Source organism: Cydia strobilella, chromosome 8 (genome assembly GCF_947568885.1).
Source record: "Cydia strobilella chromosome 8, ilCydStro3.1, whole genome shotgun sequence".
NCBI classification, from domain to species: domain Eukaryota; kingdom Metazoa; phylum Arthropoda; class Insecta; order Lepidoptera; family Tortricidae; genus Cydia; species Cydia strobilella.
The window spans coordinates 7,260,488-7,275,585 of record NC_086048.1 but is presented as its reverse complement, the minus strand read 5'-3'; the positions used below and the strand labels follow the sequence as shown (position 1 = coordinate 7,275,585).

Sequence of the window (15,098 nt, the reverse complement as noted above, 5' to 3'; positions counted from 1 at the left end):
GTTCACCCGGTAAAAATGACAGCAACAAATTTAACCTTATCCGCACAAAGTCACTAAGTACAGATACTATTACGCCGCGCGAACCACTCGGTTGCAAGCGTGCGGGGCGGCAGATAGCGAATACGTGCAGCGGCTGAAAAAAATAGAAAAAATAAAAAAAAGAATTATACACGACTCATTAAAAATATTCTTTTAGTTAAATTTTAGTTTTGTGTCAAAATATAAAATAAGTGTCGTGATTGTGACAAAAAGTTTTGTAACCTTACAAAATGATATTTGATTTTTATGACACGAGTCGGTGAGTAAAAAAAAATTTATTGCAGCATTTACTTTCAGTTTAGTTTTGGACAAATAAGAAAAAAAAAGAGGATAATCTAAAGTTACACTAATCTTGCAATTTTTATGATTAACTTTGGTCTTAAGGCCAATTTAGATTATGCAAGTTTCTTGTATGTAAGTACAAGAATCGGCAATTATTGCGTTTCAAATTGATAACTTATAATAATTGCACCAAAGAGTTTACACATGGGCAATATTCACAAAATTAAATTCAATTATTGAATACAACTATTGCCTTTACAATAATTGCTACTCCCTTTTGTTTACATTTATGACATTATTGCAAGAAAAGAATTGCACACAAGTATTCACAAGTCTAAACATTTTTGTTGTACGATATTTATGTATTGCTGCAATTATTGCAGTCGCAGATTTTCATTCAATATTGAACGTTCGATGTGAGTGGTAAAAATGAGCAAAAACGTGTTGAAATTTGTTTTTTTTTCTATTTGATAAATTTATAGAAACATTTAAAGAGACCATATTTGTTTTCGGGATACGGAAAATAATAATAAATATAAAAATCGAGAGGATCGCGATTTTGCACCATAAGCATTTTCCATGGAATTGGGGGTAGAGCGTTTTGGGCCTAAAATTAACAAAATTAAGAACTTAAACGTTAAAGTTATTTTTATTTCTCATGCTCTGAAATTGTTGTTCTAAAAAATGTGCAGAAAGAGATGCGTTTGTGCACTAGAGCAGTTTACTTTCCAAGTACGATTTATTTCACAGTATAAAAATGTACACTTACTCATGTTGAAAAAAAGAAAACACATACATTTTACTTTCCTCGTATTCGAAATGAAAAGTAGTGTTTAATAACTCGGGTGAAAGGCAAACTACCTCGGCAGAAATGAGTGCCTTTCGTCCCTTGACTCCTTGACTGGATACGCACGAAATCCAGGATAGGTGAAGTGGCAATTCTCGCATTCAACTACTACTATCGGTCTCTGTTTACACCTATTCCATTAATTGAATATAAATTGCTTTTCAGATAAGTTGGTATCGGAGTGTCGAATGGAGTTTTAAGTAAAACCAAACATTCCGTAGATGTGTTATATTATCGGTAGTCAAGTATAAAAGAGAGCAACTAAATGTGTGGTGTTGTGTTGCAGGCAGTAACGTATAGTTACTGGTAATATGTTAATTTAGACATATAGTACATATTCAAGAATATCACGTTAGGTTTAGACTGAGCGATTTTTTATTTCCTCAGTTTTATTATATGGAATGTGCAAGAAAGTTGTATAATGTAAATGGGCTTTTATGGTACAGTCAGCATCAAAAGAAGCGTATCAGACTAAGCGTCAAAAGTATCTACCATTCTCTGATGTTTGATAAAATTTAAGAGACCATGAATGTTTGCGGGATACGGAGAATAATAATTATAAAAATCGATAGGACCGCTATTTTGCACTATAAGCATTTTCCATAGAATTGGGGGTAGAACGTTTTGGGCCTAAAGAAATTATTAACAAAATCAAGAACTTAAAAATGTTAGTAATTTTTCATTTCTCATGCTCTGAAATTGTTGTTCTAAAAAATGATACGTTTCTGATATAAAACAAAATAAACTAAAAAAATATGCGAGCACAGGTACTTTACTTCATACTGCAAAATTTTTGAACGCCTTCTCAACACTGCCGCGTCGCTTGCGTGCTTGAGCATTATTGGCTCAGGATTTAAAAATGGCCGACCGCGTGGCCTGAGTATTTATTTCTAGTGAGTAGTTATTTCAAGAAATTTGACTTGTTTCAATCAAAACGTGTTTCAATTGTCCCCCATTTAACTAAACATACTTTGCTTTTCGTCAGACGGCTTTGGTGTGTCCTCTTACTGCTTGCGGCAACATCTGCGCAGTCTCAGCCTCCACATGTCGTGTTCATCATGGTGGATGACATGGTCAGTACAAACAACTCATTATCGGCATATGCTGAGTGGCATCCATTTTGGTGTTAGAATATATTAGAATAAGATGTAATAGGTTAAGTTTTATATTTTACACCAAATAAAGTATTTCTATTATGTGGTCATAATCATTCATCGGCATCATATCAACCAAAAGATATCCACTAAGTACTGTACATGGACCAGTGGGCCTAACCCCAGGTTCGCCGCAATATACGATACCCTCGTCCGATTCCTTGTAATCTTGATCAGATCATGGGTTCACCTTGAGGGCCTTCTTTAGCGGTATGGTCCAATTTGCGGTAATTTGTGGTATAAGTACACTCAGTGTCAAATAACAAAACTTCCGTGAGGCACTTACATATTAAATATATATGTCAGTGCCTCACGCCTACTTTCTCGCACTAGTGCGTAAAGAGCACTTTTCGTGCATAATGTCGAAAGTTTAAAGGGCCATATGTACTGTAAAACGTTGTACGATACACGTGCGAATAGGTAATTCGCAACTCGTGTCGATTTAAAACACTGGTCATCCTCTTTTCCGCGCTTGTGTCGTAATAGTACATTGTGATACAAGTGTGCTAAGTTGGTCATTTCACACGAGGCGATATTGTGCGCGCGAACTGTAAGCGAGCGCGCAATAAGAAAGCCGATGTGTGTAATGACCAATGCACACGCGTTTCATACGACGTTTTTCAACACACTTGGTTGAAAATAACTATAATATGTCAGTGTCAAATACTTTGTAGCAACCAAAGTAGTCAAATAGTGTGGTACACCATATTATATTTAATATGGTGATAGTGTACCGAACTATTTGGCCACTTTGACACCTACAGAGTATTTGACGCTGAGTGTACAAATAAACACCGCAAATTGAATATAGCAACCTTATGTCTTATGTCTTTATAATTGGAACAAATAATTTCTTGACTTTCGGCTTTCGGCTTAAAACCTTTAAGACTTTTGACTAATTCAGTTAAGTGTGAGGACCCATAAACGGTGACATGAGGTTTATAGGTCATTTCATGCGAGATTACCTAATTTGAGGAGTGCGTTGACATATATTTCAAATCCATCACAAAAATAGTTACCTACTTGGTAATATATGATCAAAAATGAGAAATTATTCATTAATATCGATTATGCGATAAAGTACTAAGGTACTAAGTTAATCAACCGAACGGTATGTCAAAATTTTCAATACCATTGACCGGAAAACCAGTCCAGGCTCTAAGGATGCGAGGCCAAGGACAATGTGGCCTTTACCCGCGGTAATTAGTGGATTGCGTAACGCGGCGCCTGTGCAACAGCGAGTGCGGAGCATGCTAATGATGCTTCCGCTGCGTTCAGGAGGTCTGGTCGACACGTCAGTGACAGGGGCGTGGCCAAAATACTAATTTTTAGGATTCCGTACCTCAAAAGGAAAAAATGGAACCCTCATAGGATCACTCGTGCGTCTGTCTGTCTGTCTGTCCGTCTGTCACAGCCTATTTTCGCAAACTACTGGACCAATTAAGTTGAAATTTGGAACATACATGTATGTTTGTGACCCAAAGACGGACATATAACGTAAACGTAAACAAATAAACTTTAAACATTGATTTAGTATGGGATAGCGCATCGTTACTGGTGAATTTCCAATATGACTTGGAACTCCGGTAGCCGTTTAAGAAGTGTAACACTCTTACGGTAGATGTCGCTAGAGCCTCCCTAATGGCTATAATATATGGTGGAAATATTCGCTGCATTGGGTACGGTCTTGGTGGCTCTGATGGTAGAGCACTGTACTAGTGATGCAGTGGTCGTGGGTTCAAGGCCCACCCAAGACAGTGAATTTTTCCATTTTTAGTTTATTTCTAAGCTTAATGAATATTTAGCTAGTACAAGTTCAGTTTACAGTGACGTCATTATGTAATGATTACAGGGCTGGAACGACGTGTCCTTTCATGGCTCGAATCAGATCCTGACACCGAATATTGACAACCTAGCGTACCAGGGCGTCATTCTACAGCAGTATTACAGCGAGCCAATCTGCACGCCGGCCCGCACCGCGCTGCTCACGGGAAAATATCCTATGAGACTTGGTAAGCACTTTCAATTCAAGTCGGCTGTCTATTTAATTATATCAAGGCGCGAAATATTGGCCTTGTATGACGTAAGAAGAATTCTGCAGAATTTTTCTCTTATTGTAAGTGGAACATTGTTTAGCTACTTTCTATTAAATTACCCTGCAAAGAGTGACGCCAACCCGAATTCCAACTTGACGTAATTGAAATTCAATATTTCGCTCTTCAACACTATTCTTCGAAATACGAGTAGGTATATTTTGTTTAGGAAACTTTTAAGATATGCATGTGGTGGCTTTTACGGCTAGAAGTGATGGCACGTAACATTATGTACCTACTCGTAGTAGGGCATCATTTTGTCACAATTTGTCATCACAGAAAGCCACATAAAAAAAAACTAAACACATTTACCTGCGGCTTATTCCACACCGCGCTTCTCATACGAAAATATCTTATGATTATGACACTTCGCATTTCTTTTTAACTACAAATCCTGAAAAACCAAGACATATGTATTAGATATAAAAACAACAAGAGGTAGGTATTGTGACTTCATACAAAATAAGTACATGTAGGTAATCATAGCAACCGCATGATTTTCTGAGAATAGCCTGTGCCGGGAAATATAATAATTAATGTGATGCATCCATTTTAAATTAACCGAGATTCTGACACGACTGTTTGTAATTTGTTAGTAACAGATGTACGGAAATGGAATTGACCGTAACACGGCAACTATATGTCAAATTTTTAAGTTTTTAGCAACCTTAAATAATAACATAAAAAATATATGGCATTATAGGTTTGAAATGTTGTTTCTTGATTTCAGGAATGCACGGAGCTCCTTTATTCAACTCGGAAAACCGTGGCATACCACTCACGGAGCGACTGCTGCCCTCCTACCTGAAGGAGATGGGGTACGCCACTCACCTCGTGGGCAAATGGCACGTCGGCATGTCCAGAGAAGAGTACCTGCCGACGAACAGAGGCTACGACTCGCACTACGGATTGCGAGGAGGCGCCATTGATTACTATACCTATAACAAAATAGATGAGGTGAGATGCTGACAAGAAATTCTAATACAACGAACCGCGCCTAAATATAAACAACAACTTTTACTTATTCATGTTCTTCTTCTGTGGGCTGTAAATAGATTCAATCTAATTTGTATTCCTTATCCCGACAAGGACTTGGGAGTATTAAAAGTTAAAACTTTGGCAACAGGACAAAAGTGTCTTTCAAAAGTTTAAGGCTCAGTGTCTATAAGTTTTGGAAACGGAAGAGTCCCTCTGAGGATAAAATACGTTTTTTTTTAATCTAAATGTAATTTATTTCACAACATGGACCATTCACTTTCAATATTTACTTCTAATTGTACCGTTTAACTGAGGCGGTCGGTAAGAAGTAATTACTCGTAAAAAAGAAAAATGTATTAAATTAGTTTTAATTCCAAAATTCAGCTACCTTAGAAAATCACGGCGCAACTTCTTTTATAAGAGCCCGAGATAAGTAGTAGCCCTTTAGTTAGTACACAATACTCCTTGAAAATATTTCTACATCTTTAAGTACCTGCCCATAATTTGTTTGAAAATGGTGAATGGAAAAAAATGCTTTCAATGAAAAAATCCAATCTACATAATACCTCTTTTGTATTTTTTTTCAGTGGCCAAATGGGAGGCAGATGTTTGGGGTGGATTTGTTTGACAACGATATACCGCAAGACTCCGAAACACGATACATAGTTGATGCACTCACAGACCGAGCATTGCGGGGTAAGTAAATATTGTATTGGTCAATTATATCATACGAAACCACCAGATCAGTGGTTTAGGGTGTCAAACCATAATTGCTACGTTTTTCGGAAATAAGGTTACAACTAAGAACAATAATAGAAATGTTATTTTCAATTAATAAGCATCTCCCTGAGATAGATCTAACTGCAAGGAAATATTTTATACCTATTCCTGTATCGCTGCGTTGAAATATATTTTGATTTTTCGGCACAATCAAATCGTTTAGACAATCATGCTTCACTAACTGCTTAAGACTTGCAGCAACAGCAGGTCAAAGCAATCATACTTTGCCCTGCTGGGATACTTGCCCACCCTTCCTTAGTGCTAAAAATATAAGAAACATTAATCTTTTTCCAGTGATCAACAGGCACAACATCTCCCAGCCGCTGTTCTTGCACATCGCGCACAACGCGCCGCACGCAGGCAATCCGGGCGCGTCGCTGCAGCCACCGCTGTATTCTTCTGTGAAGAACGCGCATATTGCGAACCCAGACAGACGCCTGTATGCAGGTTGGTTTGAATTTGAACCTCATAGCATCATGATATCAAATTACATTCTATCGTAGGTTGAGACTACAACCCCGGCGCACCATAGCATGCCGACGCTCTTATGTATTCCCCGGTATAGAAAATATATAATGCTCAATGCGCTTACCCTGACTGACGGTTGTATGCAGATTAATTTCAAAGAATGTTTAAGTAGTCATGGAGTCTTATTCGTATTAAAATTTAATCATAATAACATTGCTCGCATAATTATAAAGGTTTGTTTATTTTTGCTTGAAAATACGAAGAAATCCAGCCATTTAGAATACAGAATGATGTTGTGAATAAGATAAATAGAGCATGTCGGGCCAAGCTTTAGTGTAGGGTTTCGTAGTTACCATTCTGTCAGAACAGGCCAACAGGGGGCTATTAGTAAGTATCATGTATAGTTAACGCTATCTCTACTGAGCTCGTTAACTTACCTGTACTAACAATGGCATTCTGTTAAACAAAAGCCATTATTTCTTTTGTGTGAGCGCGTGGCCTTTGTGCCTGAGCGCGTGGCCATTGTGTGTGAGCCTCAGGCACAAAAATAATAGCTTTTGTTTAACAGAATGCCATTGTTAGTACGTAAGTGAACGAGCTCAGTAGAGATAGCGTTAACTATACATTACCTATACAAGGATGAGGGATTACCTTCGCAGCGCTTTTTTGCAATAACTCAAAAACGGCTGGACCGATCATGCTCGCTATAATTTTGATTGAAAGTATTTATTAAGCATCTGTTTTACGATTTTTTTGGACCTATGGTTCAAAAGTTAGAGGGGTGGGGGAGGGGACGACGACGACGACGATACATTTTTTTTTCTTTCGGAACGATTATTTCCGAAAATATTAACTTTATGAAAAAAATGGTTTTTGAAGACCCGTATTCGTTTTGCGTTGTCACCTACCGTTAATAACGCTCTTTAAGAAGTTTAAATCAATTTCGAAAATTAACAGGCCGATTCACACATTTATAATAAAATTGGCTGTTTCAGACATTTTTATAATTAATAATTATTCTTGTTATTTCAGAGGTGGTGACACATTTGGATAGCAGTATTGGACTGGTCATTAAGGCTTTAGCTGACAGAAAGATTCTTGATGACACTATAATAGTTTTCGCGTCAGACAACGGCGCGCCTACGAATGGAATGTACAACAATTGGGGCATCAATTTACCGTTCAGAGGCAAAAAATATACACCATGGGAAGGCGGGGTCCGGGTCCCGGCTTTCATATGGCACTCCTCGTTCAGACCTAGAGTTTGGACCGGCCTGATGCATATCACCGACTGGATGCCTACTCTAGTAGCAGCAGCAGGTGGAGCAGTTAGTAAAGATATTGACGGCGTAAACCAATGGGACTCCATAATACAGGACGGCGAATCAAACCGCAGAGAACTGCTAATAACTGTTGAAGATAGCGAAAATAATGTATATGCAGCATATAGAGCAGGAGACTATAAAATTGTAGTTGGCAACGTCACAGGAGTAAGCAATGGTTATTACGGGGCACCATTTATGGTGAACAAACGACAACCGCCAGAATACTTCCCTACATTAAGAACTTGCGACGCAGCGAGAGCCCTCGAGACTTTGGGCATGTATTTGGAAGCGGATGAGGTACAAGCGATGAGGAGGGCCACGGCCGTTGTACAGCTGGATAGAGTTCGAGATCCGCAACCTTGTGAACCTACACCAAGTAAGTTAAATGCCCATTTATATTGTCTTCGTGCAATTCTAAATACTTAGTGTTGTATTACAAAACAGCTTTATGGTATGTGCACGATAGTGGCTCTTGTATTACGTCTAAAGGTCACATTAGTTGCATGAAAATTGGGGATTACATTGTTCATCAATGCCGTGATGTATCATTGCTTATATTACCACCCACTTTGTACATAGTAACTATTAACCATTACAACTTCTTGAAAACAAAAACCGGCCAAGTGCGAGTTGGACTCGCGCACGAAGAGTTCCCTACCATACCATGACGCAAAAAATGGCAAAAAAATCACGTTTGTTGTATGGGAGCCCCACTTAAATATTTATTTTATTATGTTTTTAGTATTTGCTGTTATAGCGGCAACAGAAATAGATAATATCTGAAAATTTCAACTGTCTAGCTATCACGGTTCATGAGATACAGCCTAGTGACTGACGGACAGACGGACAGACGGACAGCGGAGTTTTTGGACCCGTTTTTGTTTTACCCTTTGGGTACGGAACCCTAAAAATGACAAAATCACTGTAAATACATATTGTAAAATCACCCAACTATGGCTTAAAATTAACTTGAATATCTTTGTTTAGGCGTAATTATTGTTTAAATTACGCAGTTCTGAGGCAAGATAAATGAGAGAAATAACTCAAACAAAAAGAAAAAAACATTGGTTTTGATACTTAATCACGCAGTTGTAGTATTCGACTATAGTTGAGTGGTTTTACGGTTTTACATATGTAGGTGTAAAACATTGCTAGTATTGCTACTGCATTTTATTTTGCTTGCTTAAATCCAACTTTACTTTTTATTTACCTATCACCTATGCAATAGCCGTCATCGTAGGTAATCTTCGCCAAGTAATCATGTCCAAACATCTCTCGTGACTTAACAATGACAAAAGATCACTTAGCAAGGACGGTTGCGTTTGCGTCTCTAGCATGTTCCGAAATCAGTTCCCCAAACTGTCGCAATGAATGTGACACAACAATCACTTTCTCGCGAGTCACATGACTCAAAATGTCTACACTATGGTAACGACCAAGACCATTCAATAGCTTCGAAACCTAACTCATATTAATAGCAGGGCGGCGCAACAGGTTTTAGGTTACTTTTCGTTCATGTTGTCTCAGATATGGGTGAATATGGTATTAATGCATTCAGTTTGATGTCCTGAACACAAATATATGAGATGACAAGCGCGAAAGTGGTGGGGGTAGTTGCTGTGGCGTCATAAAACTGCAGTTTTCAACTTTTTTTCTTTTAACCATGCCACGTGGGATACCAAATGATAGGGCTTTGTGAGTAAATCACAAATATATTATAATATTGTAACGTTTTCAATACTTGGTCTTACAAATTATTAGAAACCGTTAAAAAAATTCACTTTTTTTATTTTTATTTTTAGGGTTCCGTACCCAAAGGGTAAAAACGGGACCCTATTACTAAGACTCCGCTGGCTGTCTGTCTGTCCGTCCGTCTGTCCGTCCGTCTGTCCGTCCGTCTGTCCGTCTGTCCGTCTGTCACCAGGCTGTATCTCATGAACCGTGATAGCTAGACAGTTGAAATTTTCACAAATGATGTATTTCTGTTGCCGCTATAACAACAAATACTAAAATCCGATGTTTCAGCTAGGTTGCACTAGCTTCTGGTTACGGAAGACTGACCTCCCAGCAAAACACCCACCCGATCCAGTAATGACATTAATTGTGTGTACAAAACGCGAGAGTTTAAAGTGTTATACCTATGAGAAACATGTCTCAAAATGTGTTCGTTTTCAGCTCAAGGTTGCCTATTCAATATCGTGCGAGATCCAACGGAGAGTCACAATTTGTGGACACAAGCTAGTAATATAGCGGCTCTGTTGACTAGCAGACTCCGGGCTATATGGGCCACTCAGATGCGACGAGGTCCTCTCGTCCTCCAACCGCAGGCTGACCCGGCAAACTTCAACTACTTCTGGATGCCCTGGGTCAACCAGGCTACCAACCTCACGGCCAGGCTAAGAGGAGAAATAAATATAACAAAGACTGAATCAAACCCTGACAGTAGGAATACAACCGTGGCCATAATGGTCAACTGCAACGGCACAGTGGGCATTAGAAACTTTTTGTGCATTTTAAGAACTATTCTGTAATTATTTATTACCTATTGTAGGTTTCTTTATTAATGTTATGTTTTATTTAGTGTTGTGATTTTATTTATAAATAGAGTGGTTGTTATAGCAAACGTCTCCATGTTGTATACAACTCGATAAAGACCTAATTGATTGTTTTTTGAAATAAATATAATGTGTGATATTCGAGTAACATAAGAAAAAAAAATACATGTAGGTATTAATATTATGATTTTTATTAATATTCTTAGTCCCACTTGCACCATTCCACTAACCCAGGTTAACCGGTTAAACCTGCGGCCGTAGCACGGTCGCATTTATATCACCTGTCACCATGCCTGTCACGTTCTAACTAGTATGTAAGTGCGACAGGCATAGTGACAGGCGATAAAAACGGAACCATGCTGCCACCGCTGGAGTTAACATGGTTAGCGCCACTTGCACCATCCCACTAACCCGGGGTTAACTCGTTAAACCATTAACCCAGTGTCAAATTGTACTGGTAACCATGGTAACTCCAGGTTTAATCGGTTAAGCCCGGGTTAGTGGGAAGGTGCAAGTTGCGCTTACCAGTACAATTTGACACTGGGTTAACGGTTTAACCGCCTAACCCCGGGTTAGTGGGGTGGTGCAAGTGGGCCTAAGAGATAAGTATAAGAAATATATAACGAAATAAATATAGAATAACACAATGCCGTTACTTGTGTACATACTTTTTAATACACATATTAAAAAAGAAAAACGATGACATGACTTATTTTATGCATTTAGTTGCTTTTTAGGGTTCCGTACCGAAAGGGTAAAAACGGGACCCTATTACTAAGACTCCGCTGTCCGTCTGTCCGTCTGTCACCAGGCTGTATCTCATGAACCGTGATAGCTAGACAGTTGAAATTTTCACAGATGATGTATTTCTGTTGCCGCTATAACAACAAATACTAAAAACAGAATAATATAAATATTTAAATGGGGCTCCCATACAACAAACGTGATTTTTTTGCTGTTTTTTTCCGTAATGGTACGGAACCCTTCGTGCGCGAGTCCGACTCGGACTTGGCCGGTTTTTTTAAAGTAGAATGAATCCAAAAATGCTCATTTGCGTATTAATGTACCTACACAGTGGTCGGTATTAAATATTTCTTAAAACTTAAAATGTTTTAAAGCTCAAATTTTAGCAAATTATATGGTTACAATACGTAGCTAGGTTTTACATAAAAAGAAAATATTGCTTAGTTCTTACTTCTTATAGTTAGTGAATTTACAGTTCCATGCTCTTTTCCTATACTGATCAGTTTGATGCGAATAACGTGTAATGTGTAATTGGGCTTCCTAATGCAGCCGAGCCGAGCTTCCTAATGCTGGTGCAGGTCTAGTTGTGATTTTTGTATATTACGTTCCAGTAACAGTGTACAGTACTATAGGTACTATTGGAGATACGACTATCTGCCAATTTAGCAGACATGAATAATAGGTACATATTATATGCCGTTAAACCACCTCTAGATGCTCTTAGATACTCTCTAAGATAGATAACGGTACTCGTAATATTTCCGATACGATATCGAAATTTATATTTATTAGCATTCAAGTTTAAATATGTTATCGCTTTGATATGGACGCGGCCTTGAAATGGAATGCGCATATTGATGCATGTGGTGTGTGGCAAATTGTCTGGTGCCTGTTTCGCACTGAGCAGGTTAGCGCGTATCTTGCCTCACCAGCAGCTAAGGGCTAGCTACTTCTCGCTGTTTTATACGGTGATGTGCAGTGCTATGGTCTATAATTCTGAGGCACCGCAGCGGAATGGCAGCGCGTATTCATTTTACAAAAACGTGCAGTACGCATTATATCATATGCCCCACATGGAACCCCCGCTAGACAACTCTTCATAAATAGCAACATAATGACACTCACATCACAATACCTATTTTACATAATTAAATATATTAGAAGTAACATACACCTATTTCCAAGAAAGACATTTAAAAGTTCACGTATCACACAAAAACAAAAAAAAATAAGTTGGACTCGACATGTTGCCGAGTTGCGAAATCCACCAAAACGATATCTGTGTGACAGGGAGGCAACACGTCGAACGTGGTTCGCGGTATATAGGCCTTCAGCAATATAATTATGAGCGTGCGACAGAGACAGGAACAGGCAAGTTCCACGTGCCAGGCGTCTCTTCTTTACTTACAGTATTTACCTATGATTAAAACTGGTTTGATTTACTTACGAGTATAAACAAACAGTAATACGAGTAGTTTTAACAATATAGTTACACCCACCCGCTATTTTCAGTTTACCCGTGAACAAGATGCATGTAACTGCGTCGAAATATCGGAAGCTCAAAAACAATAAAAAATGTATCTAGTCACTAATCAATATCCCGGTCAATATAAGTTACTAGGTATCTAGGACATTTAGAACATTTAGGTTTTGTAAGTAATTTATTAAGTAGTAGGTAATAAAACAAATCAACACTAAATAAGTGTTTGGATAATTTATACATATTAATTCTAATCTGAAGTGCAAATTAACATGTGAATGATATTATGCATACTCGTTTAAAGCTACCTATTCGAAACTCTAATATCACTACACCGACCGGACATTATCTCCACCATAGACCTAGCATTACATAGACCAGCTATACGCGTGCGCCCGTAAGGGATAGACATAGATGACGTCATAAACGTGGGGATACCATATTGGTAAAAATTACCCCAATATTTGATATCACGTTGGGGCGATTACCCTGGAGGCAAAGTTAGCTTGTTTGACGGTATTAAAAAATTGTTAAATAAAATGTCAATGGGCCGTTCTTTTTAGGCGTATAAACAATGAAATACCTCCTATAATTCGCGCAGGTGGTACAAAACTAAACATGTTTAGTAAATAAAACGTAAAATAAAATGTATTATGGGTTTTAATTTAAAGAAATCACTAATCGCAATCACACCAATTAATGTACACCACATTTAATCTTCACAACATTTGTTTATTTATTTTTTGGAATTAGATGTACGAAAAAACTTCGAGGTCAAAATTACCCATAAAATTATGATATTTTCATCTGGTATCCCTAACATGATTGTTATGCAGCTAAATTAAGAAGAAGTTTAAAAATGGCTGACCTCAGACTCCTACCTACCTACGTAATTTGGGCGGATAATTTTACAAATAATGTTTTGTTAATTTGCGTAAATAATTGTGATATTTTTATTGAAATCGTTTGATTCTACATTGCTTTGAGTGTAACGTAATTTTACGATGTTATTCTCACATATTGCGTTAAGAGGAAGGTGTAAAATACCGTACTTACGTGTGAAAGGTTATGATCTCATATTTTTGCTCAGAGCGGCTATTACAGCCGATTACAGAACAATTCACCAGTATTTTATCAAAGTTCAAGCATTCAAAACGCTAACCATCACTATATTTCATAAGAGAAAGCACAATTTCATACAAAACAACGATAATTAAACAAGCAACAAACAAACATGACATGTCACGTACTTATTTGTTTGCCACAACCTCGGTTGTGGCAGCGGTGGAAAAGTGAAACTATGACAAGGACAAACAATAACAGCGCTTTCTCTGCTACTCCTACTGAAAGATACATAAGACTATCCTGTTCGGTCATTTTCCCCCACCCCTCATGACCGATCCAGTTATACTAGATTCATGATCTCCACATTTGATATAGTCATACTTGTTATGAACAAAATGCTGCACTTCATGATTAAAGCAAGCCGCTTTGTACAGTTATAGTAGGGACCAAACTGAGCGAATTGACCCGCAGCAGCGGCAGTTTCACCCCTTAGGAACAGAGATGGCGCCACTTCTTTAAAAAATATTTCAAAAAATTCTACAAGCTAAACCAATGAACCGATTTAAATGTTGAATATCTCAAATGAAAGATCATTATATACAGTACTTTAAAAAAATACTCAAAAAATATATACTGATTACTTTCGACAAAAAACGGCACCTTAAGTTGTTTTTTTTTTACTGGATTGATAGTTTTTACTTGGTTTCTCAAAAAAAAATGTAAGGAACATGATTAGCTTAATGCATATATATATTACTGAATAAATAACAAGTATTATAAAAAACCTGACACCGATACCTAATATAAAAGTTTGAATGTGAGTGTAAATTTCTTCAAATGAACGGAATGGTCGGCAGTTACAGCGATTTGGTCGCAATTAAGCCTCTTGGACCATTGTGGCTGCAAATCTGGCTGCGAAACTATGCGTTGTGAGTGTCGTCGCGTCAGGTTACCATGCACAGCCCAGTGTAAATCATGCAAATGTGGCTGTACAAATCAAAAGTAAGTTAATGTAATTTTCAATCCAGGGTTATTTTGCATGCTGACCACTAATTATAGGTCTGGTACAAAATTATAGGTTTAATGGTTATCAACTTGGCACAAAAATAATTCAAAAGTAATCTACAGCAACCAGTTCATGTATGATCAGTGATTTTGTAGTATTGGAATGGTACGAGTACTTCAAAACGACTTTTCTTTTTCAGTTTTACATCTACCGGTAAACCCGAAGAGGACATTTAAGTTTTTTGTTTACAAATGTAGTCACTTTAAATAAAAATAATTCCTA

At 37.7% G+C, this 15,098-nt stretch overlaps 1 protein-coding gene across 1 annotated transcript; it reads left to right on the top strand.

Annotated features, from left to right (window-relative positions):
- Positions 1–254: 254 nt before the first annotated feature.
- On the top strand, positions 255–10,571 carry LOC134743568 (arylsulfatase B-like). The gene is made up of 8 exons (XM_063677085.1): positions 255–298; positions 2,154–2,241; positions 4,175–4,334; positions 5,146–5,372; positions 5,981–6,089; positions 6,468–6,620; positions 7,674–8,342; positions 10,142–10,571. The coding sequence occupies exons 1-8, from the start codon at positions 270–272 to the stop codon at positions 10,495–10,497; spliced, it is 1,791 nt and encodes a 596-aa protein (XP_063533155.1). The 5' UTR covers positions 255–269; the 3' UTR covers positions 10,498–10,571.
- The last annotated feature ends 4,527 nt before the right edge of the window (positions 10,572–15,098 follow it).